This window comes from Pelodiscus sinensis, chromosome 1, assembly GCF_052426305.1.
Source record: "Pelodiscus sinensis isolate ZL-2025 chromosome 1, ASM5242630v1, whole genome shotgun sequence".
NCBI classification, from domain to species: domain Eukaryota; kingdom Metazoa; phylum Chordata; order Testudines; family Trionychidae; genus Pelodiscus; species Pelodiscus sinensis.
The window spans coordinates 14,641,788-14,666,217 of NC_143052.1; the positions used below are offsets into that span (position 1 = coordinate 14,641,788).

The 24,430-nt window shown below is 40.6% G+C and overlaps 1 protein-coding gene across 3 annotated transcripts in view; it reads right to left on the reverse strand.

The window, feature by feature from the left end:
* The window catches only part of UPF2 (UPF2 regulator of nonsense mediated mRNA decay), a 141,266-nt gene that overhangs the window by 46,860 nt on the left and 69,976 nt on the right, over positions 1 to 24,430 (reverse strand). For all 3 annotated transcript variants that reach the window (XM_075926008.2, XM_075926010.2, XM_075926007.2), the window contains 6 exons: positions 17,860 to 18,045; positions 14,391 to 14,594; positions 13,389 to 13,664; positions 11,928 to 12,111; positions 1,633 to 1,772; positions 279 to 383 (listed from right to left, as the gene is read on the reverse strand). In XM_075926008.2, the coding sequence (XP_075782123.2) occupies positions 279 to 383; positions 1,633 to 1,772; positions 11,928 to 12,111; positions 13,389 to 13,664; positions 14,391 to 14,594; positions 17,860 to 18,045 (1,095 nt within the window). The remainder of the gene's footprint in view (positions 1 to 278; positions 384 to 1,632; positions 1,773 to 11,927; positions 12,112 to 13,388; positions 13,665 to 14,390; positions 14,595 to 17,859; positions 18,046 to 24,430) is intronic.

Here is a 24,430-nt window from a genome sequence, read left to right on the forward strand (position 1 = left end):
AAGCCAGTGCCATCATCCAAGAAACACTGGCATCAAAGGGCATATCTATAGGCCCTCATTCTACTTCACACCTGTTTCAGCCTCTGGCAATGTTGCTGCTTGTTTCCAGGATCCAAGTGACTCTATTTGGTGAGTTTCTTTGCTCTGAATGGAGGTAATGAGATTATAACACAGCAAATACCTTGATCCCCTAATCTCTAATGAGCATTATCCACTAAAATATATATAATCAAGAAAACTGAGCAAATAAAACCAGTCTCATTAGCAATGGCACTTACTGTGTTCTCTTCATCAGTTTCATTCTCCTTATTGGAGTCTGTGAGGTAATCAGTATTCTCTTCCTCTTCTTCCTCACCCTCCTCCTCATCATTGTCTGAGCACTCCTGAAATAGTATATTAAATGTTTACATTTTAATGACATACTACCTGTTAACATAATTTGAGAGTAACATTAAGCGCATTCACTACTTACAGTCCCCATCACTTCCATGAAACGTCGTATCACTGATTGATTGACCTTTCATCACAACATGCAATGTTTGCCTCCAGTGAGAATGCCATGCCATCTAACAATATTTTCTGACCAGTTTCTGAATACTCATCTTACTGTCACATTAAGCCTTACTATGCACAGGTCCTCATCTTATTTCCAAAACTTGTTCTTTATTGTACAAGTTAAATTTTTCTGCACTGAAACTGATCTGAAAGCAGACTACATTTTTTAAATCAAAGATTAAGATGACAAGTCGTTTTGTGCACTGCTGTTGAAGCTGTTTTGATCCCATGATATTAGACAGAGAAGGTGGATGAGGTAGTATTTTTTTATTGGACCAATTTCTGTTGGTGAGACAGAAACTTTGGAGCTACATTAAGCCACAGAAATTAGAATTTGCAAGATTACTATATCACATTTCCTTTTATATTGTCTATTATCAATTTGATTAAAAAGGTTACTGAAATAGTAAATAAGAACACAATCTAAATACACCTTCTTTATTTCTATTTCAGAAGAAAAATGATGACCAATACAAGGTGCCTCTTGTTTCCCTTAGTTTTGGCCCTGTATGTGACTTTTAATGCATCTGCTCCAGTAACTAGTTTGGAAGACGGCATAACAATAGCTTTATATTTATAAATTAATAGCATAAATATGCCAAGAGGAAGCATACTCTGTTGGGCTGAGCACAGAACTGACTCTAATCCTCCCTCTACTACTGCTTGCCAAGGGCAAGTCTCTTGAATGCTCTGTGTTCACTTTTCCGTATTCATAAAATGGAGGTGTTATTGCCTATGTTCCCATGGGTGAGTGAGATTAAGGGCCAGATATCAAGGGTCCTTTCTGCATAATCTGAGCAAATGGATTTTTGTACAGAAATTTTCAATAGCAAGTAGGAGGCAGAAACTGTCCATCCATGAAGCACAAGCAGAATTGGTGACTCCATAGCACAAAGGATTTAGAGTCCCCCCTAAACATCCTCTCTGCAAGTAGTGCTTTGTGCAGAAGCCACATGCATGAGTCTCAGGCTTCCTGCAGACTCACCACAGGGTTTAGATCTTTACGGTCCACAAACTGCTAAGTATTATTTCCTTTTATGTAGGACCATGCAAAATAAGGTAAATAAACGTGATCACCTCTTCCTCTGGCTCATTTACTTCACTTTCATTTCCAGACTGTTCTTCTGTCTCTGCTCCACCTTCCTCCTCCTCTTCCTCTTCTTCCAGATTCTCACCTTCTGTCATGGAATCTTTTGAATCTTTGTCATTCATAAGGCCTGAGAAATGAAAAATAGGATGGAATTAGGAATACAAAGTTTTAGACAGGAAATATCTTTTGCTGTGGCTAGGGTTGCCAGATGGTTGAAACAAAAATACCAACCGCCTCCTCCCCATAAAAAAAAAACCACTGGGAAAAAATTCTGTTGAAGGGGGAAAAAGGGGAGACCAAAGTTGTTGAGCCCTCCCGCCCCCCCCAAAAAAATTGCTTCCCTTAAGTCTTTTGGCCAGCAGCCATTTTCTGCCGGCAGCCTTGGGGGCCAGGTAAGCATGGGGGCTGGGGTCGGGCGCCATGGGGGAGGGGAGAGAGGGAAAAGCCGGGCGCTGAGTGTAGGGTTGTCAGGTGCCCGGCATTTCTGCCTCCTGGAGGGAAAAATTCAGAAAATACAGGACATCTCAGGTGTCCGGTATTCTCTGAATTTTTTTACCAGACTATCTGGATGAATACCCGACACCTGGCAACCCTAGCTGTGGCATCACACTGAAGAAGCTGTATTGCTATGTGACAGTTTGAGAAAGCCACTGCTAGTAAATTCTGACCAAAGTATTATGTGGTTATAGTGATTAAGTCTTAATGATACATGTATTTATAAGTTCATGAATGTATTTATAAATTCTTTATGAACAAAAATCACAGGAAGAGACAATGGAAGAGAACTCAAGAAAGAATTTTTACTGGGAACATTTAGGAATTTCCACAGAACACCAACTAAGTAATGAAAGTGTTACATTTCAAAATATCTATGAAATTTCTTTAACTCCAATATACTATATTTTGTGGGCTACATTACAATGAAACAACATTTTAGATGCTGTACATAAAATGCCAGATACTAGAAGTTATTGGATCTCTGCAGTGTGCCTTTCAGTATTCTGGGAGATTTATGAAGAGCTGTATAGACTGTTTACGAAAAACTTCAGAGCACACAATCAAAAATCCTACAACTTATATTCGGAGCTTTCAGTTCTTTGATTACAGTACCACATCAAACCAACCCACAGAAAAGATTTTTATTGTTACTATGATTTATTATAAAATGAAACTCTCACAGTACAGTTCATAATTGAGAAAAAAACCACTGAATCTGTTTATAAGAAATTATTGTAAAACGGAATCTCATTTGTTTCCCTACTAAGGCCCTAAGATCCTGCATTTGAGTATGTATGCACAAATCCTGACTTATGTTGAGCACCTCACAGGTCAAAATACTCCTACCAAATCTGTCACCTAATATTCCTACCTTACTGTAGAGAGTGAACCTTCAAAGGTTCCCAGCTCATTTTATCATCTTCTCAACTGATATACTCATTGTCTACATCCCCTGTAAATTAACTTTGTTTTCTGGTTTTTGTTTTGCTTTATTTTGACTAGTCAACCAACTTGGTAATGCTCTGGTTTCTTCATTAATTGATCCTTCCACTTGGTCTGTTCTCTTATCTATATTGTTCCTTTTAAGTATATCACAAATGTATTTTCATTTTGGTATGGATAATTTTGGATTTTCTCAGACGCTGCTTTTAATTAATGGAGATTGCCTATCTCCTAGAACTGAAGGGACCTTGAAAGGTCATTGAGTCCAGTCCCCTGCCTTCACAGCAGGACCAAGTACCATCTCTGACAAATTTTTGCCCCAAATGCCTAAGTAGCCTCTGCAAGGATTGAACTCACAACCCCGGGTTTAGCAGGCCAATGCTCAAACCACTGAGCTATCCCTCCCCCCTATTCCTCACCCAATATTCTGTGATACAGTTTCAATTCTTTTTTATGGAATTGACCCTATTATATATGAGCAGATCAGAAAATGCCATTGGTGCATTTCAGAATCCAATTTAGTCTTAGTAAATTAAACTATTCACAAAAGACATAGAAGAATTTAGTATAGCTCTGAAATGTGGAAAAATAAGGTTTTTTGAAAAAAAGCTCTTGCTAAAGCGAAGATACCCACTGAAAAAATGAGCATGCTTCTAGCACACAGTACTCTTTCATACTTGTAATTTTTTTTCATTAGTCCACAAAGCTACTTTATATTCATGGGGACTGTGGTTTGAGCTAGGAGAGAATGACACTGATGCTAGCCTTGTCCAACACAGAACATTTCATCCAATGATTTTTCAAAGATATCATTCAAAACTGATGCAGTCGGTACACAGTACCTTAGTCATAGTTTTAAACTATTCAACCCATTCATTTAGAATTTACAGTGATGTTACTTATTTTAAAGTGCAAAGAAAGAACTAATTTCCATTCTCCTAGAATACAGTAGTTTTGTTTCCTATTACATCAAACAATACTTCAACAGTGATCATCTTAGTACAGACTACGTCTAACACAATTGTATTGGCTATGTCCATGCATCCACTGCAGAAATCTTACGTACATTGCTTCTTTAATCACTATCCATGATTTGCGCTGTAAGTCACCAAAAATGACAAGGAAGCATTTTGAAAATATGACTGGGCTCTGTCAAAGGTCAGTGTAACTTTCAATCTATCAATCGCTTGAAAACAAGTGTCACGTAGTGCAGTGCTTTGTTCCTGGTTTCAGTTCCATGACAAAGGAGACAAATGTTAACCTACTCTGATGATATACAATAAACTAATTTGCTGGTTGGCTATTAGACACTTAACTGGTCACAGATTTATTTTAACTGTCCTAAAACAGATCATGCAGTAACTTTTGAAATTTTACAGACACATCAGTTTAATAATACAAATCTGTATCACAAGCACAACAAAATACTATGGCTTCATGGCACGTATTCACTCAAAATACTTATATTAAACAACATAATATTTCCTACAAGAGGATCCAATATTCCCTTGAATTAAAAAGCAAAACATTCTCAGATGAGGTGCTCAGATACAGCCTTAATATGGGCCATATGAGGTCATTAGATCAACCTTGGCAATGCTGATATGTACAAGTCTTATCTATTAAAATTTTCAAGGTGAATAATGATTTAGGGCACTTCTGGATTTTCTTCTGGACAATCAGTCTGGCCTTTTACAGGGTCTCAGACTGGGCGCCCAATACAGGCAGTCCCCGGGTTACATGGATCCAACTTACATCGGATCCCTACTTACAAACGGGGTGAGTCAACCCTGCACTAGCTGCTTCCCCCCAGCAGACCAGGGAGATGCGAAGCTAGTGCCCCCCACCCCCTCCCTGAGCAGACCAGGAAGACGCGGAGCGGCTTTTCTGAGCAGACACCTCAGCTTGAGAATAAACGACTGAGGGAAGTGAGGTGTGGGAGAATAAAACTGAGCTCTGGAGAAATGTTTGGCTAGAGTTTCCCTTACAATATGTACCAGTTCCGACTTACATACAAATTCAACTTAAGAGCAAACCTACAGTCCCTATCTTGTACGTAACCCGGGGACTGCCTGTATCATGAATCACTTTCAAAAATTTCAACCCAAGTCCTTAATAAGATATTTAAATTAGCCAAATCTCAGTACTATGATTTATAGTAGGGTATTGCTTTTTACTTAGTGGAGTCTGACTCAAATTCCTTCCCCCCAACTCCAGTGGCCCCAAGCTATCAATATTCCTTTCTGACGACTAACTGGATATAGATCCAAGCCACTTGTGATCAGTACAAATCACAAGCTGTTTTTGCTAGAGTAGGACTATTGATCTTTTAATTTTGATTAAATTTCCATTGTGGCAGTTACCATACACTCCATTCTACCTTAAATTTCATTCCTACCAGTAATTTCAACTGGATACTATATTTCTTCTCATTACATGTCAAGCTGCTGCACCAAATTGTTATGTTAATTTCCAAATGTGTACTGGTTGTTCTTGTATGCGCAAAGTTCTTCAGGATTCCTTATTTTTATATTTATGCCACATATCCATACATATAGACAGGCATATGTATGAAAGTACAAAATATTAACAGGCTAGAACTGTGTCAAATAAACAGTATAAAAAATCTGTAATATAACCATTTAAATTATCCAGAATCTTTAGCAATATGTATTTTACCTAAAAAATAAATTTGACAACATTATTAAAATCATGTAGAAATTTGCTGACTTGGAATTTTCTCAGATACTTCATTTAAACAATTTAAATGGAATTGTTTCCACTGAAACATTTGTACCTATCTGTGATGGCGCGTTGGGGTTTCCCATCTCCTGCACTCCCGTAGTGGCACGAACAGACTCTACCAGCCAGTAGAATAGAGGGAGTTTATTGCTTCTCCAGGATACAGCACAGCACAGATGTAATCCGGTTACAGGGCTATGCCTGTGATGTCTCAGCCCCCCTTGAGATGGGGAGACTGGGCCCTTAAATCCCAGCCCCCTTGCTCAGCCTGCTTCGGCCATGATTCCAGACAGAAACTAAAAAACTCTCTTCCAGCCCTGCCCCCCAGCCAGGTGTTGGTCTCCGCCCTCCTTCCTTTGTCTCCCTCCCTGGGAGACTGAGACTGGGTGTCTGGGTTAACACACATTTGGGAGAGTCAGTAAGAATCTCCCATCACAGTGCAGGGGGACCCCGGGTCACAGAGCAGACAGCACCCCCACTATATCACAATATCATAATTGCCTTCATAGCTCTGAATAGACAAAGATAGATAAGAATCTTCTAGACCTTACTCTAATTACAGTCACAACCGCAAAGGATTAATAACTATTCAACTGTGTGTTTAACTGAAAGCAAAAGATATTGAAAATTCAACACCATTGCTCCTTCACTAGCTCCTTTTAAAAAGTAACAGCAGAGAACTGTCTATCTGATGCCAGAATAACCATAATGGAACACCATTCCCCACAACTAGTTCATACTCCAGGAACAAGGAGATCCCACTATTGCAGGGGTGTCCAAACTTTTTTCAAAGAGGGCCAGATTTGATGAAGTGAACATGCGTGAGGGCCGACCATTTTGCCTGACATTCTTTGAACCATTAAAATTAAATGCAAATTAATATTTTATGCAAAGTTTATTGCAAACAGCATACTTTTCATTTCATCACATGGATGACAAATCTAAACAGGTGTTAAATCACTCTGCCTTTCATATCTGAAGGCCAGATGAAAAAAAAATCCAGGAAGCTGAAATATGCGTCAGGAACATTGTAAAGTACATTACATATTATTGGTAATAAAGGTTGTCTGTCAACTTTTAAGTTCAAAAAATATGAACAGGAACATAACACCAAGTATACATGTTGTGTCCAAATATATTTATAACCGATTTAGACCAACTGACATTAACTGAGAGTTTACAATGTATTCATCTCAATTGAAAACAAAACTTGCCTGCACTAATGTGAAGGGTGAAACTGAGATCTGGACTGCAGCACATAGGCTAGGTCTGGTTCAAAGGCAGTGGTTTTGATGCGCAAAATGTCACGCAGGTGAGAGTCACTTAGTCTTGTCCTCACGCGGTTCTTGTTAAAGTTCATAGCAGAGAATGTCTTCTCTCACATATATGTTGAGCCAAACTAGCTCAGCATTTTCTTAGCCAATGTTCGAATCTCTTGAAACCGGCTCTTATCCACTTGGTGGTAAAAGTTCACAAGACAGAGCTGTTGGTGACGACTGTGTAACTCGCTGTCACAATGCAGCTCAATGAGCTCGAGCTGCAGCTGATCTGGAGCATCATCGGGGTCAACAGAGAATGGAGAGGAGAAAAGGCAGATCTCCTTTTCAATAGCTGCAAAATCCTGAAAGCGCCGTTTAAACTCCCCATCCAGAGATGCAATGTCTGCTGCATACCTGCTCGTTTGCGCACTGATATTGTCCTGTGGAAAACTGTTCATTATTTCCTGCAACGTGAAAAATGTATGGTATTGGGCTGTGTTTGTGACAACTGCCTTATGAAAAGTTGCAGCTTTGTTCGAAAGGTTTTGAGGTGTGAATAAAGCTGGTTCACTGCTGCATCTTTCCCCTGAAGACTCGTGTTCAGTACATTCAGATGCTTTGTTATGTCAACTAGAAACCCCAAATCAGCCAGCCAAATAGGATCAGATAGTTCTCGCATTGGTTGTGCCTTTGTTTCCAAGAATTCTCCGATTTCCTGAGAGAGAAGAAACGCTGCAGTGCAGACCCCCGACTGAGCCATCTTACATCGCTGTGATATAAAACATCTTCGTATTCAGCCTGGATGTCCAGTAGAAACTGTTTAAACTGGCGGTGGCACAGGGCTTTAGAGCGAATAAAATTAATAGTCTTTAGCACCGGTTTCATAACATGATCATATTTGAGATGTTTAGCACAGAGAACTTGTTGATGAATGATACAATGGAGTTTAATAGCTTTGCCTCCTTCTTCGATCACCTTGTTACAGATTAGGGTTGATAATCCACTTCTTTCACCAGCCATGGCAGGTGCCCCATCAGTAATAATCCCAGTAACTTTGTTCCAAGGCAGTTTCATGTCATCTATGGCGGAACTAACAGAAACAAATAAATCTTTTCCTCGTTTGGTCCGTAAGGCTCTGGAGGTCAAGTAGCTCTTCAGTCACATTCATTTCATCGTCCACCCCTCTCATAAAAATCAGCAACTGAGCTGTGTCAGATAGGTCCGTGCTTTCATCACAGGCTATTGAAAAGAAGTCAAAATCCACTCCTTTGGACGTCAACTGTCTCTTAATATCTGATGAAATCTCTTCAATTCTCCGTGCTACAGTGTTACGAGCCAGGCAAATGTTGGCAAACTCTTGCTTCTTTTCGGGACAGATATTCTCAACCATTTTCATAACGCATTCTTTGATAAAGTCACCCTCAGCAAAAGATTTGCAATTTTTAGCAATTAACGTTGCCACCTCATAGCTCGCCCTTGTGGCATTTTCATTTGACTCATGGGCTCTTGTGAAAAATCGCTGTTGTGACATTAAAACAGCTTCAAGTTGCTTCAACTTTTCACTGTGGTCGTGCCCTGTTAGCTTGTCGTATGTGCTATGTCTCGACTGGTAGTGTCTCTTGACATTAAATTCCTTATAAACAGCCACAGTCTCTTGGCTTATCAGACAAACACAGTGATTCCGTATTTCAGTGAAGAAATATTCCACTTTCCACCTGTCCTGGAAGCGGCAGCCCTCACTGTCAACTTTCCTTCGCTTATTTACAGTCGCCATTTTTGAAATTGACCAGAAGGGGAAGGGATCATGTGAGCGCAGTGCCAGAGGTTTTGGTCTAAGTGTGTTCGTCTGAGCACTAATACACTGCCCAACAAGAATTCTCTTGCCTTTGTGGCTGTGTGTGGTGAAGAGTCTAAGGATGAGCTCGGGCGTGTTCGCAGCTCCACGTGCCTGAGCCCGCCAGGAAGCTGACAGCATCACAGGTACTGAGACATTTCCCGATCTCTGCAGCTGCGGACCGGGAAAATGTCTCAGTACCTGTGATTAGCGCTGCGTGCTGTCAGCTTCCCGGCGGGTTCGGGTACATGGAGCTGCGAACACGCCCGAGCTCATCCTTAGTCCTGAGCGGCGCTCGGGGATTTGTTGGGGGCCATAAAAGATAGATATTGCCAAATTACCGGCGGGGCCGTATTAAACCAGAACACGGGCCGCAATTGGCCCGCGGGCCGGACTTTGGACATGCCTGTACTATTGTATAAATGTAATTTATCCACAGAAATTAGTTCAGAAATTACTTCGATTTACATCAGAAACTGTTGGGCACCTTTTAAAGGAATATATTAAAATGCATACAATTAGTCATAAACTGCCTTTTTAGGGAAGTTAGAGATCATGAAAGCCCTACGTTTAGATCATGCTATGAGGAATGGGAAAATTTTCACCTAAATGGCTTCCATTCCAAGTGTTTTCTCTTTTTCTAATCATTATAACATATATAAGGAAGTCAAAGTCTAGTATTATATACTAAATTTGATTTAGTATTCAGAAATTAACTGAATAATTTCTCAATTTTTTAACCTTTAAATTAAGGGATCATTTTGAGAACTGAACTGAGTTAGCTAGAAGTAGCATGGATCAGGTTCTTGCCTATATATTAACATTTTAGGTGAAAAAAAATCTACAAAAAGCCCTGAAGTAAAACAGGGCTTCCAATTGGAAGTTAAAAATGAAAAATAAATCTGTTAACAGCAACTGAATACATTAAATGCCAATGGCACAGCATAAAGACTTTCTTTAAATGCATCACTGCCCTAATTTTTCCAGATACAAACATTAAAGGGTGCTTGCCGATTGAACTGTGGGATGCCCATTGCCTGGTTCTTGCTCCTAATGCTAATTTCTACCCGGATAACTTTGCAATGTTTCGTAAACGTACACCACAGTAGCTGGAACAAGAACAGGTTTTACTTTTTAGTAACTCAGCATATAACTAGTGATGCATTTGTATTTGAAAAAAGCAGTCTATGAATCCAATTTAATAGAAGCATAAAGAGAAAAGAAATAGTGTTTATATTTAGCCTAAGTAAGAGAGTCATATTCTCATCTACTAATTTCCTCCACTGAAAACTGTGAGGCTATTTATGAGCATTCCAAGAAAAATATGAAAGACTCAATGTGTCTGATAGCTTTCTAGAAACAGAGCTGTCGTCAGCAAACAGGTTCCTTTGTTTTTATAGTTCCAGACTATTCTAGTTTGACAAGAATTGCTATTGCCATGCCTAATGTAAGAGTAAGTCAACATGTGAGTTGGAAAATACAGGATTATGTTGAACTTTTTCAACACAGTGAGAAAAGAATACTCTAACTCCATATGACACAAATGCCATTTATTTATCTTATGCAGACCACCAGTTGCAGTTCCTTGGTGACTTATATCTGGCAGAACTTTTATGATTAAAAGAACTGTATAACTCAAAGCTCTTCCAGTAGAGGGGTTAGTAAACAATTTTATCTCCATTTTACGGAATGGTGTAAGTGTGGGTCAGAGAGATTATATGAATTGCTAAAGGTGGTATAGCAAATCACGGATGCAAAACAAATCTCAACATCCAGCCTCATGCTTAGTCCACTTGAGCCCAGTTGCCCCCTATATGCACTTATGAGAGTACATATGGAGGTATAAACAATAAACATACTCTCTTAATTTCTGCAGTGTCTTTCCTTGAAGACTATCAAGATGTTTTTCAATCAATTTAAGCTTCAACTATTACCAGGCAGGTAATGTAGAAGGAAACTGAAGGAAAGAGATCAACTGAGTTTTCTAGGGTCACATAACAAGCCTGCGGAACACAACTCAAATGACCTCTAGCTTCACATAATATTCACTAGACCACGTTAGTAGGCACAAACGTTCATGTCAATGACTGGATATAACAATGCACATTTGAAGCTTATTTGAATGACTTGTTCTTAGGGTTGCCAATTTGGTAATAGAAAAAAACTGGACACTCCAATAGGAGTGCTGAAAATCTCCCAGCCCACCTCTTACCATAAGGTACCGGCCCTGCTCACTCCCCCCGTCCCCCCCCCAAAAAAAATCCACCCTGCCCCAACCTCTTCCCAAAGCCCTGTCTCCATCCACTACTCTTCTTCCTCATCACTTCTCATTTTTCCCTTCCCATCTCTGCCCCACGTCACTTGCTGCTTTTCCCCCTCTCACCTCGCCCCCGAGTCATGAGGGACTTGCCTGAGGAGATGGGAGCTGCAGCCACCTAGCAAAGGTAGACTGAAACCCAGCTGAATAGGGGGATGGAGTAGGTGATATCCTCGTGCCTTCCTTGCTCTCAATAACTGGACACTGTCAGGTCCCCTATTCAACTGGACTTTCTAATCTTAAACTGGGCACCCGGCCATTCTCCTTGTTTTACAAGTCCAGGGTTTGAGTGTAAGAGTACCATTTAGCTTAAAGAAGTTCAAGTAATAGCATGAAAGGATATGTTTGTGAGCAATGAGCACCCAGATAATATCACCAATGGATATAACTGTGTGCAATGAGCTACTCAGCCACCAGAACTGATAGAGGCACTTAATACCATATCAAAGCAACCAAAAGTTCTCCTATACTAAGTTAGAGTTTGTGGATTTTCCCCCCATTTATACCAGTCATCATAAACAAACACCACAGTCATCTTCGTGTTTAGTGTTTCTTTAGGTACATCAAATTAATGTTTGTCTCAGATTCAGAACAGGTCAGGAAATGCAGAAAAAAATTAAAAATGCTTGACTTATTATTAATAATAATAATCAAGACAGTATAAATGACATGAACATGGCTATTTCTTACCTAGTTTTATTAAGAATTCTCGTTCCAAATCTTGTACCTGCCTGACAGATTCTTCTAGAGAATGGCAAAGTTTTATCTTCGGTCTCAGCAATTCTAACGTATCACTGATCATATAGTCTATGTCAATAGGAAATGGATGGTCTTTTGTCCAAACGTCCAAATTCTTCTTCCACCAAACATACCTCTGAAACACAAAATATCCTTAATATGATATATGCATATTGCATTGCATTGCATGTTGACTAGTTTTCTTGCCAAGAAAAAAAGACATTAGCAAAATATTGATGAGAATGTAGAAGCATACAATTCACTAAAAACATACTAAAATAATGTATCCTGTTAAAACAGTTTGAAAGAATTCAAAGAAAATCCCTAAAATAAAGAATTCACACGATGTCTTAATGCAACAATCTAAATTTTAAATTACATAATCAAATAAATCATCAATGGCAAATGACTTTAAAAAAAAAAACAGATACAGATGTAAATACCCTTTTTAGGGACAGATTAATCCAATGATGCCTACCTATCCTTTGTGCATTTGAAAATCCCCTTTAATTCTTCTAAAAATGCAGCCATACAAATCATAAATGTTTTCCATTTTAAAAATAATATATATCACAAAAAGTAAGCATTAAAATTTCAGATATTGCTAAGTGATACTTCTATCATAAGTATCATATTATGGAGATTTTTACAGCAAACTAGCACTTCATTCATCTGTAAGATGCAAATAAATTCTATCCTTATTTATACAAGTGCATTAAAGGGCAGAAAGAGAGCAATGAGGTTAAGCAGGTGCATCGCAAGTCAGAATACAATCAGAGGAACTTTTATTAACAGAGGTAATGTTCAAGCCAGAAAGGTCTCATTCTGACATTCAGATTTCCAGGACTAACAGCAATTAGAATTTTTTTTTAAATTTTGCCTGAATGAATTTGATATATATTTACTGAGATACAAACATAGAACCCCACAGTATTTTAAATAATCACTTCTTTAGTTTAACCTCATAGGAACTGAGTCAATATATATTACTTTCTCCTTGTAAAGTAAACTAAAAGAAATCAACACAAACACTCTGAAATCCATGAAGGTTTCAAAATATTCCATGGAGTTACCATGGCTTCATCTAGTTACATTTTATGTTTAATACCATTTCAAAAATATTTCTCATTAAATTATGAACATCAGAAGACTTTTAAAAATCATTACAAAGTTTGCAGAATTCACACACAGCCTCAATTCAGCAAAGTATTTAATCATGTACTCAACATAAGCAGTGAAATCTGTGGGACTGCTTACGTGCTTAAGTACATTTAAATGCTTTGTTGAATCTAAGTCTAAATGATAAAAACTTAAGTGTAAAGATTCTAGATACTGTATGGCTAAATCTTTAGGATCATGGGAAGATAAACACCCACCAAAAGTAATTTTAAACAAAGTTAAGTTTATTAATACCTGAAAGTATACAAGGAAGCAGTCAAGTTTCCGTTTGCTGGAGCCTCTGTCAAAATATTGCCCACAGGTATCAAGGATGGTGCAGACCAGTCTAATTCGGAAAAGATGTTCTGGAGGGTCCAGTGGACTAGCAGTACCATCAGTGTTGACACCAAATGATGTGAATGAATACAGAGTTCGAAATATTACAGCTGACTCTACCATTCGGTAATTGTAAAGTTCCCCCAAGAACTTGGCACTGCTGATCCGTCGCTGATTAAATTTTGGTTGGTTAACCTTAACAAAACCAGATATGTATTACTTTAATAAAAGACACAGATTTACTTTTATACATGTGACCACAACAGGAGTTACTGTAAGGAGCCCTACAGTCTCCATTACAGAAATGTAAACTAAAAAAATATGTTTTTGCTTTACTAATATTGTCATTCCTTGACATAAAAATAGACCCCAAGGTAAGTATGTTCTAACTATCCAACATATTACATAAATTATAGCATACACAGTATTGCAGAAAGCCATAGAACCTGGCCAATCAATAGATATCATAAAGGTTCAAATGAAGCCCATTCCTGTATTATTTTAAAAATATGTTTCTAGAATTTACTTTTTCTTAATCTACAAAAAGTTTGATAACAGTGAGCTGCATTAAATTATGGACTGGTCTACAAAAAATTATATAAAATCCATGGTTTCAGACATTTAAATATCAGACTAAAAAGCATTATTAATACTGCACAGGGAACAACCTGGCAAGGGGGCAAACTCTGGCAACGGAATGAAGCAACTACCCAACAAGCCTCATTTTTATTCTGACCTTATGACTGACCTTAAAGAAGGCAGTTGGCAGGTTGGTACAAATAATCAACTGAGCAATGAAAAGAGTTTCCCACAATCTATTTTTAAATTGTATTTAGAAAGCTTTTATTGTATATGTTTATCATAAACAGGTAAATGAAACTATGCTTGAAAATTATGTAAAATGTGGGGTATTTTTTTTACCTCCATGCCTAGGCGAATATCCTCTAGCACTCCATCCACAACATGAATTCCAACATCCTCTTGGTAAAGCACCAACCCTGCTAAGAGGTTGGCTACACAGTGAATACTATTGTATTTCACATTCCAAATGTTGATCATACAACATATAACATAATCTTTCACTTCAGGGTCCTGCCAGGGCAATTTGCGCATCTGTCTGAGGACCTAAACAAGATTTTAAAAACACAATTAACAATAGGTGAAGTTGGGTGAATTTATATGTACATGGAACCTGTTACATCTTGTAGTCATTACAAATGCCATCCCCAATTAATATTTGTAGCCTCTTTCTAAAGAAACATCCCTGCCTACTCAGAAGTGGCATCATGTGTTACCCAAATGAAGTAAATCTAATGGATATATATGCATCCCAAGCCATGGATACATAATCTAATCTAAACCCTTCTCCATGAAAAGACTGCTGGTCCTCTCCAGCCTTCCATTTTTGGAGCCTCTCCATCTTAAGGAAGCCAATAAGAGATCATGTTACCAGCACTAGAAATATCTACAACTAACACACCGCAAACCCTATGACCATCTTCTTCTGAAAAGTTCAGATAGTAGGAAGCACGATTTCAATCAATCAAGTAGCACCTTATCTCCTCTTTCCTAAAATCCATGGAAATTAGCTGGAACTTGTAACAGGACTAAGAAGAGCAGAACTATAAATATTGGAATAGCAGTGAAAAAATGACAAGATGAAAAAATTCTACATTTCTCTTGAACACAGTAACAACTTAAGTAAAACTGATCTGAAACCATATAGGAGCCTTAACATCTTGTAGAAATTGTTTTAATGTAGAAAGAGAAGACTAGACACTAAAAACCAGGAATCTAATATACCATGAACTTACAGGGCCAGATTCTCTACTGGCATTAACTTGGAGTTCTAGTTGTTGCTAATGACGTTCCACCAATTTACACGAGCTAAAGATTTGACCCTTAATTTATATATATGCGTGTTATTTATTTTGCCTAGTACTACTAAAAGCAGAAAGGGATACTACTTATAAAAATGTATGGAACACATGTGCTCTTACCTAATGCAAACATTGTGCAGGATGGAAATACCTTTTACAGATGCTTTGATACCGTATTCACTGAATGTCTAACATAGCAGTTCTCAACAAGGGATACATGTGTCCCCGGGGTACATCACCTCATTTAGATATTTTCCTAGTTTAACAATGATCTACCTAAAAAGCACTAGTAAAGTGAATAGAAACTTAAATTTCATATGACTTATTTATACTGCTCTATATATTACACACTGACATCTAATTAAAATATGTATACAGGCAGTCCCCGACTTACGCGGATCCGACTTACGTCGGATCCGCACTTACGAACGGAGCTTTCTCGCCCCGGAAGTCGGGGCGAGAAAGCCCCGTTCGTAAGCTGCTCCGGTGCCCCTGGTCTGCTGGAGACCGTCTCCAGCAGACCAGGGGCACCGGGCGGGTTCCCGCGCTTCTGAGGCTTTGCCAGAGCAAAGCCTCGGAAGCGCGGGAACCGCTGCTGCTGCCACTTGGGTGCCGGTGCCTGTGGTCTGCTGGGGACCGTCCCCAGCAGACCACAGGCACCCTGACTGAAGCCGTAGCCGCGGGGGGTCCCGCGCCTCTGAGGCTTTGCCGGAGCAAAGCCTCAGAGGCGCGGGGGAACCGCCGCTGCTGCCGCTCCAGTCTGGATGCCTGTGGTCTGCTGGGGACGGTCCCCAGCAGACCACAGGCACCCTGACTGAAGCCGCAGCCGCGGGGGGTCCCGCGCCTCTGAGGCTTTGCCGGAGCAAAGCCTCAGAGGCGCGGGGAACCGCCGCTGCTGCCGCTCCAGTCTGGATGCCTGTGGTCTGCTGGGGACGGTCCCCAGCAGACCACAGGCACCCTGACTGAAGCCGCAGCCGCGGGGGGTCCCGCACCTCTGAGGCTTTGCCGGAGCAAAGCCTCAGAGGCGCGGGGAACCGCCGCTGCTGCCGCTCCAGTCTGGATGCCTGTGGTCTGCTGGGGACGGTCCCCAGCAGACCACAGGCACCCTGACTGAAGCCGCAGCCGCGGGGGTCCCGCGCCTCAGAGGCTTTGCCAGAGCAAAGCCTCAGAGGCGCGGCACCCCGCTGCCGCTGCGGCTCTGCTCCCCGTGTCCCTGGTCTGCTGGGGGGGGGGGGCGCAGCTAGTGTGCTCCCCCCCCCCCAGCAGACCAGGCTTTTGTTTTGGACTCTGGAGCAGAGCAGCTGGGGCGCTGCCGATTGGTCCTGCAGCGCCCGTGGGCACTACTGGACCAACCCGGCAGCACCCCAGCTGCTCTGCCCCAGGTCCTGATTCAGCTGCTGCTGGTCAGTTTCAGCAGCGGCTGAATCAGGACGTCTGGGGCAGAGCAGATGGGGTGCTGCTGGGTTGGTCCAGTAGCACCCCAGCTGCTCTGCCCCAGGCGTCCCCAAGTCAGCTTCTGCTGAAACTGACCAGCGTTGACTACAGGAAGCCCCAGGCAGAGTTGCTCTGCCCGGGGCTTCCTGGAATCAGCTGCTGATCAGTTTCAGCAGCAGCTGACTTGGGGACGCCTGGGGTTCTTAAGTTGATTCTGTATGTAAGTCAGAACTGGCGGTCAGTTTCAGCAGTGTCTGAATCTGGACGCCAGTTCCGACTTACATACAGATTCAACTTAAGAACAAACCTACAGTCCCTATCTTGTACGTAACCCGGGGACTGCCTGTATTCCAGTAGATGTTATAACGACTTGGGAAAAAATGAAAAAGCAAACAATTTTTCAGAAACAGTGTAATGTGACATTTGTATTTATAGGTCTGATTTTGTAAGCAAGTTGTTTTCAAGTGAGGCGAAACTTTAGAGATACACAATCAGACTCCTGAAAGGGGTACAGTAGTCTGGAAAGTTTAAGAACTACTAGTCTAACAGACATCCAAAGTTCTATCCCAGAAATACTATGGAGTCCCCTGCACACTTCTTAGAATAAAACTGGTGTGGCCTTTAGAGTCTGAGAACCTTATCACCCTATGTTCTTTTGAGACTTCTATAGTTTCAGACCTACTCATCTTCTCTTCCTAGAAGACCAGCATCATGGCTGGAGCTCTGCCTGGACATCTCTACTGCATTTAGTCCAGATAAAGTGCCCAACTCTAATGTAATGCTCATCAGCGCATAGCAGAAGCAGTTTCTCCTCTCTTGGGAATAGTAAACATTAACCTCAACCCTGCCCTCAGATACTTGCTGTGTTCTAACTTTCTGGAATGTTTCAAAACATATGTCAGATCTGGATAATTCAAAACCTTTTCCCATCTCAACCAATTTACATGGGTCCAGCCGAAGTCTTCTTTCCTAGCATTAGTTAACTAATGATTCATCCTTTCACTCTCGGGTCTTAAATGAAGAGTTGTATCATGTCAAGAACTGCTATTTCCCACAAAGTTTTCACATGGATTCACCTTCTCAGTGGTGACCTTGGAGAGATCCTTGTAAAGGAGCTTACGAATATACTCCTGCAGAGGTGGACGTTTCTTCTTCACAGTTTTTTCAGCAGGAGGGGGATTGCAATAGTAGTATGCATTTTCCACCATTGTGACATACCGTGCATCGAGATGCATTGCTTGTTTCTTTCTCATCATTTGTTCCTAGAAACAAATAAAACTTATCAGGTAAAAAGTGTTTCTTGAAGAGCTATTAAATTTCCATCAGCCAAAGTTTTTATAGAGTAACTGATGAGAAGGTAGGAGACAGAGTAAAGAGAAATAAATTACAAATATATTGCTTGTGATGGGAGACGGAGCTCCACAACCCTGAAGCTAATCTCTAGTTTGTGTGTTATGCTCCTAAAGCTTATACTTCATGGTTTCAGCTGGCAACTAGGAGAAGACAGAAAGGGCATGTCTACACAGCAGCATTATTCCGAAATAACAAAGTGCCTGTCTACATAGCAAACCATTATTTTGAAATAATGGTGAGCTGGAGGACTTGTTACTCTGATTTGTATGACCCTCATTTCACAAGGAGTAAGGGAATTTGAAGGAAGAGAGTTCTTCCTTCGACTTTCTACTGTGTAGATGCCAAAAGCCAAATTTTCATCAATGTTTCTACAAAGACTACAAAGAGAGGATTTAAGAGAGATTTAAGTTTTATCTTAGTGAAACCTAAAAAGCTCCTATATCACAATTCTACTTTTTAAGATTGCTCCTCTATGAAAACTCATCTAATAATTTGAAAATAATGCATAGTAGCTCTGCTGATAATAAAAGCCCCTAGCAGCTCTACAAGAGGCAGAAAGTGGCAGTTAGAGATCTATCTAGAATAAAATAATTGAGTTCAGATGGATATTTGAGGAATGTCCTTATGTAAAATATAAAATGATGTAATTAAATGGGTAATAATTAAAATACATTCCATTGTCTTCCACTCTGAAATCAGACATTTTCTTGCACATCAACCCAAAAGCTGATGTGAAGGTGAGTACAATTATGACACAAATTAGCTACAAAACAAGTCACACTATGAGAGCACACAAACACAACCAATATATATCAAAAGGCAATTTTCACTTATTTTTGTTATTCCATAAGATGAGACTCAACAATATTTCATCTCCAAAGACAGCTCCACAATGTCAGCTGAGACCAGAATGAGTTATTACACGAGAAACAAGTTTAGATCTCAAGCCCAAGATCTTACTACAATACTGTCTTCAGTGGTCCCATGGCACTTTAATGGGCAATTCTGATCAAGTCTTTTACAGCCTTCTGCTGGTCACTGACACAGAGCCTTGGAAAGGAGTGCAAGTTAAAGAAAAAGGATTGTTAGGATTGAAAACTTTCCCTATGGAAAAGAAAACAAGCCCACTGTTATCACTATTGAGATTTTTTTTTAAATCTAGTCCTATGATTTCCAAGAATTTGTTCACATTTCACTTTCCCATCTGTATGTAGCTGGTAAGAAATGATCCTGTTAGCTGCAGCGTGACTGCCAATCATTGTAAGACAGAGCTAGTTGGACACCTAATTAGAAAATTTATGCTCAGCAGGAAAAGCTGAAGGCTAAAAAAATATTTTGATGATCCAACAGAACTCAAGCGGCCACAATTCTACATATTAGAGAGTACTAAGAAAGGCTTTAAACCTGATTAGGTTTTCCCCTGTGGTGGCCTCAAATTATTTGCTCTGATAGTAATCCTTTTCATAGTTCACCTTTACTGCTACCATAAGCCTACAATCCAATTTGTATAATACCATTTAAGTAAAAAATTGGATTTTTCTGTTTACTGTGAGGCAGTACTAGAATTTGTGGGGATAAATCTACTTAATCTGCTGTATTTCCAATTCATGAGGTGTTTCAAATGCTTGTCTACCATCTGCAACATGTTACAGCAAGGCCTCTCCATGTACAAGGGAAAATTACTTAGCTGTAATTCTCAGCAGATTTTAACCATGGTTCCTGAAATGATGAACATGGGTTGTCTTTGGCAATGATTCTAGTGAAAACACATTCAGTCCTGATACAAAAGCGGCAAGGAGTCCTATGGCACTTTATGGACTAACCAAAGTGTTGGAGCGTAAGCTTTCGTGGGAAAAGACCCACTTCATCAGATGCATGTCTAACCTACTCTTAAATATCTCCAGAGTCCTGATACAGCAGGTGTTACCAGTGGGAGTAAATAACAATGGAGAATTTTTGTACCACAGACCAGAAACTTGGGGAGAAGGTATATTTTAATGTAACTTGACTTGTAAACTGTACTAATTACAAGTGATGCAATATGCTGAATCACAGAATACTAGGACTGGACAGGACCTCAAGAGGTCAACGAGTCCAGTCCTCTGCCCCCATGGCAGGACCAAATACTGTCTAGACCATCCCTGATAGACATTTATCTAACCTATTCTTAAATATCTCCAGAGATGGGGATTCTACAACCTCCCTGGACAATTTATTCCAGTGTTTAACTACCCTGACAGTTAGGAACTTTTTCCTAATGTCCAACCTAAACCTCCCTTGTTGCAGTTTAAGCCCATTGCTTCTTGTTCTATCCTCAGAGGCCAAGATGAACAAGTTTTCTCCCTCCTCCTTATGACACCCTTTTAGATACCTGAAAACGGCTATCATGTCCCCCCTCAATCTTCTCTTTTCTAAACTAAACAAACCCAATTCTTTCAACATCCCAGAATCATGTTTGCTTTTTTTGCAACAGCATCACACTGCTGACTCTCATTCAGCTTGTGGGTCCACTATAACCCCTAGATCCCTTTCTGCCGTACGCCTTCCTAGACAGTTGCTTCCCATTCTGTATGTGTGAAACTGATTGTTCCTTCCTAAGTGGAGCATTTTACATTGTCTTTATTAAACTTCAACCTGTTTACCTCAGACCATTTCTCCAATTTGTCCATATCATTTTGAATTATGACACTTGTGACGTAGTGTTGGTTCCTTGCTGGTTGCTATGCTGGGCAGCGGGCTGTGGGTGACCTCCACTGGCTGCTGTTTGTAGCACGGCCCAGCAGGGCAGGGGATGAGTCATTATGCAAGGGGGCTTTGAACCTGTCTGACCAGTCATCTCCCAGGTAGCGGAACAATGGGAAGAAGGCGGAGTGGAGCCCTGGCTGGGGGGGGATGAGGGGGGGATGAGGGGGGGGCGCAGGGCTGGAAGTTAGTTACTTGGTTTCTGTCTGGTATCATGGAGGAAGCAGCTTAAGCTACAGGCTGAGATTTAGGGGCCCAGTCTCCCCCATCTCAAGGCGGGTTGAGGCATCCTACGCCTGCCCTGTAACCAGATTACATCTGTGCTATGCTGTATCCTGGGGAAGCAATAAACTCCCTCTATTCTACTGGCTGGTGGAGTCTGTTCATGCCACTACGGGGGTGCAGAAGGCGGGGGACCCAGACCCACTGCCACAACCCTATTCTCCAGAGCAGTCGCAACCCCTCCCAGCTTGGTATCATCTGAAAACTTAATAAGCGTACTTTCTATGCCAATATGTAAATCATTGATGAAGATATTGAACAGAGCTGGTCCCAAAACAGGCTTTAAAATCTTTAAAAAGAGAAAAGTATTTTAAAAGATGAAAGACCTATCATGTTTTTCAAGCACATAGATTGGGGAAGTGGACACATTTTACTGCTAAGCATAAAAGACAGAAAATTGATCATACTATGCAAATAAATTTTTAATTAATAGATCACAGCTTGAATTGGGAGCACACACAAGTATACAGCAAATAACTACTTACTCCGACTGACAATTATGTTTACACACTGTGATAATCAGTTCCAGACATTCCAAAATGAGGCCAGGAAGTTTTAAACCCGAAAAATGAGCAGCTGAACAACAGTTGAAGATTGTATTATAGTAGTTCAGGACAGCAATACAGTAAATTCAGGATTCATTGGTGTGGCATTCTGACAGGTTTCCTGCTCCATCGGTGGTGATAAACGTTCGGCTGCATGCATTTTCTTATGCTCCCTCAGGCTATCATGCCAGCTCTGTGCAGACAGCTAGCATAATAGACTTCACAAGAGCCTCCAAAGACCACAGACTCAGATAAGATATGAAGGTACCCAAGTCAGGTTTCTCATCGAACCAAGTACATTAACAGTTGTTGGTAGCAATACGGCCTCTGAGCTCCTACATATTTGTACTTGGGACAATGGGCTTGGCTCAATGAATAATATGGATTTCACTATTGCCCCCTAGGCCAACCAAAGAATTAAATCAAGGTACTCCAATATTTATAGAGAGAAATAATTTATGATACACACCGTACATATCTTACGCATTAATGACACATAAGGTACCTCCCCTTGTACTTTCCTCCAAAGTACCCGTTACTGTGCTTTCATTCTTGTTTCAAACTATTTTATTATGTACTCTGCTGGTAGTCCTTGTACTGTCCAGATAGAATGTATTTACATACTTCATGTGCTTTTATGAGTGCTAGCCGTTCTAGTGCCGAAAGACACTAACTTGCAGGCAAACATCTGCTTTTGACAGGGCCTGTCTATTACTCACACTATAATTTTTGCTTACTTTGGTTCAAGCACCAGGCCCATGATTCAGGCTCTTTCTTTCTCCGACATATATTATTGTACTACATAAGCTTATCAAGTAAGGTCTTTTAGGAAATTCTGTCATGTTCTGAACAGTGGACATAAATGCACACTGTGGTTGTGGTTATAAATCTATGTGTTTATGTCTACAGAAAAACTGTCCTCTAATCCGGTACTATACAATTTCAACTATACCTCACAGGAAGGAGGGACACCACCAGATGCTCACAGTTCCAAGTAATGATCGTGGTCCAGCCAGGAAGAGACAACGGTGGACCATGAAAGTTAATAGAAAAGACACTAAGACATCCCAACTCTCAAATCAACAGAGGGTTTCCACACACTGACAAAATATGAGCCACCATGGACTAAGGGGTGAAAAAAATATTCTAAAATCAAGCTTGTGAGAGAAATTTGGGATTCAGAATCTGAGGGACAATCTTGAAGGAAGGAGGCTCTCTATGGAAGATGGATCTCATCTATGGCTAGAGGGTATGCTAGGAAACTGTTCAAAGGCAATAGGTAACGTAGTAGTAAAGGGATTTTATCTAATACAGATGTATAAATCTGAGACTGTGTCTTTATTTTCTGTGCAACTTGTATACATTTACTGTCGTTATGATTAGGAATGTTAAAATGTGTTTATTTTTGGCAGGGAGCCTCCTCCCCTCTAAGCCCCGTGCTGCTGTATCAGAGGCAGCAGCACAGCAGGGAGGGGGGGTAGAGGCAGCTACGTGTAACTGTGCACATTCACCGTCGAGACCAGGCTCATTAGCCATGTACATGTTCAAATCCCTACTTACAATTTCATCTTTGAATATGAGTTTTCTATTAAATAAAGTTTTTGTTTATTTACACCAGAAAGGTCTGTGGTGTGCTAACCGTGTACAGTATGAATGAAAAAGTGAGCTGATGAGTTTAAGAGTTCAGATTTTGCTACATTATTGAATGAGACACTTTCATAAACGTCTTCCACTCCACTTAATAACGGACTCTCCTAGTTAATTAACTCTTAATTTACTCAAAACTACTCAATTTGTAGCTGTCTTCCCAGGTCATTCACTCTTAATTCCTCCAATCTCAGCTTCTGTCTTTTTCCCATGACTCTGTATTGTCACTTCTAGCTAAAATGCAATTCCCTTTTCTTCCAGTAAACTAAAACTTCTCTAAGTCTTCCTGTAGATCAGGGGTTCCCAAACTTTTTGACACGGGGACCAGTAAATCCATTCACAAACTTTTGGAGGACCAGTAATGTTCATATGCATATTCATCAATCAAATGATCAATATTCAAATAAGTTGTTTCTGGTCCTCCCAAAAGCCCCAGTGCCAGCTTTAGCAAAGCTTTTGATATGATCACCCACAATATTCTTGCCAGCAAGTTAAGGAATATGGATTCGATAAATGGACTGTAAGACAGACAGAAAGCTGGTTAGACCAGGGTTTCCCAAACTTTTTACTTTAGTTGGAACCCTTTTTTTCAGTACTGCTTTTTGCAGCCCAAAAATATAAACTCATAAAAACAGAGAAAATACCAGACATATAACATGTCTAGTATTTTCTCATTAGGTAAGTTGTATTATTACTAGATGTATCAGTTTGTAGTTTTGAACTGCCTGGCTGGTAAATGTGCTCAGGCTGCATGAGTGTGTCTACCAGCCAGACAGTTCGCAACTACTCGAGGGGTGTGTGTGTGGGGGGGGGGACAATAGAATCCCCGGGCCAGACTAACTCATCCTTTGTGCTTTGTAGGGGGTGGGGGGAGGGGGGAACGGGGATAGCGCCCCAAGATCTACATATGGCCAGGTCAGTCCCACTCCCCACAGGCCGATTCATTCCTCTCCCCTGCTCCCCCCTCTGCGCCTCTGGCCAGCCCCACTTCCCCCAACCCCCTCCCAGGCAGTCAGTTCTCCCCTGCTTCTCCTCCCAATCCCCTGTGGCCAGCCCTCTCCCACCCCCTCCTCCACAT